General features: G+C 61.4%; 1 protein-coding gene across 1 annotated transcript in view; it reads right to left on the bottom strand.

Moving 5' to 3' along the window:
* Positions 1-655, bottom strand: part of LOC114072932 (scale keratin-like) — a 6,334-nt gene extending 5,679 nt beyond the window's left edge. The window contains exons 1-3 of the mRNA XM_027910752.1: positions 598-655; positions 203-253; positions 26-172 (exon numbers count right to left, since the gene is read on the bottom strand). Of these exons, the coding sequence (XP_027766553.1) occupies positions 26-172; positions 203-232 (177 nt within the window). The 5' untranslated portion in view covers positions 233-253; positions 598-655. The remainder of the gene's footprint in view (positions 1-25; positions 173-202; positions 254-597) is intronic.
* Positions 656-1,581: the final 926 nt, after the last annotated feature.

The following is a 1,581-nucleotide window of genomic DNA, read 5'->3' on the forward strand; positions in this document are numbered from 1 at the left end:
CGGGGGCTCCGGCGGAGCCCACCACGGCTTGCTGGGGGAAGGAGCTGAGGATGGGGCCGGGGAAGGTGACCACCACGGGGGGCGGCTGGATGAAGGCCGTGGAGTCGGGGCACTGGCGGGCGCACAGCTCGTTGCAGCTCTCAGCGATGGGCTGGGGCACAGCCACGCTGGTCTTGGGCGGGCACAGGTTGGAGTAGGACACCTTTGGTGGGCACAGGTCGTAGCAGGACATCTTGGCGTGAGGGAGGTGAGGCTGAAAAAGACACACACACAAAAGAAGTGTGATGAACGAGCCAGAGATGCCCGGGCTGGGCAGTTCAGTGATCCCTGGCTGGCCTAGAACTGAAGTGGTCACAGCCATATGGACTTGACCTCTCTGCCCATGACTTGTCCTTTGCCCTGACAACCCCCTCCACTGCCCTCATCCCCACACAGAGAGAAACACAAGATCAGTCCCCAAATGCTCTGCACAGTCTATCATCCCTCATCCCTGGCAGTCCATGCCAGGCTGCTGCCAGCACAGCCGCTGCCCTGGGAGCTCTGGTGCCCAGGGAGGGCCCTCCCCAGCCCCTGCCCCAGGAGGCCCAGAGCACCCACCTGCCCTTGTGCTGAGCAGAGCGAGGCCGCAGCAGTGGATGCAGCCCTGGCCCAGGGCAGCGCTTTTATGGGTGACCGGGCAGGCGGGGCAGGAGCTGCCCATGCTGGGGGCACGTGGCGCTGGGGGCCAAGCCCCTGCCTCCTGCCGGGCTGGCACGCGGCTCTTTTGCTGACTGGCTCTCCTGGCCAGCCCCAACCCGCTCTCCCAGCCCCGCAAATCACACTACTCGGACGCTGCCACCTCAGGGCTCCAATCAGCCCCGCTGGCTCCTCATTTCCTTTCATTATCTTCATTAATTTCACGATCTTGCTGTTTCAGGGGACACTCCTGGTGACAAAGACTGACTGCAAGTGCCAGGGCTCTGCCCAAGGCCTTGATCTCAAGATGACCACATTCCTTGTCTGCAGAGCCCCAGGGCAGAGCGGGGTCCTGCTTCTGACTTTGCAAAAGCCTCCCACCCCCCACTGCCCTCCTGAGGTGCACTGGGTGTCCATTATTGGCAGAGGGAGAAGGTTGTGAAACACCAAATACAAGGCAGCTCAGACCCCCAGTGCAGGTTGGGCTGATTCCTGCCAGCCCTGCTTTATTCCCACCCAAGTCCTTCCCAGATAGGTCCATTGCAGGAGAAGATCCCAGAATGACACAATATGCTGAATTGGATGGGACCCACAATCACCATTGATTTCAACTCCTTGACCCTCAAAGGACCATCCCAGAGAGTCACCCCATGTCCCCCCGAGTATTGTCCAAAGAGCTCTTGCACTCTGCCAGGCTTGGTGCAGTAAGCACTGCCCTGCTGACAAGTGCCAAAGCAGCAGGAAGGGGCAGAAGCCTCGGGCAGCAGGATGTGCTGGGGTGGCAGCCGGGGGGATGCTGAGTCAGGGAGGGGCAGGAGCCGCACAGCCCTGGTGTCATCAGCAGCAGGGAGTGTCCCCCGTGCAGATTGGCCTGGCTGGGGCTGAGCAGTGCTGGGGCTGCTATAA

Source organism: Empidonax traillii, unplaced genomic scaffold (assembly GCF_003031625.1).
Source record: "Empidonax traillii isolate 1590-97213 ecotype Southwest subspecies unplaced genomic scaffold, ASM303162v1 scaffold4543:size9499, whole genome shotgun sequence".
NCBI classification, from domain to species: domain Eukaryota; kingdom Metazoa; phylum Chordata; class Aves; order Passeriformes; family Tyrannidae; genus Empidonax; species Empidonax traillii.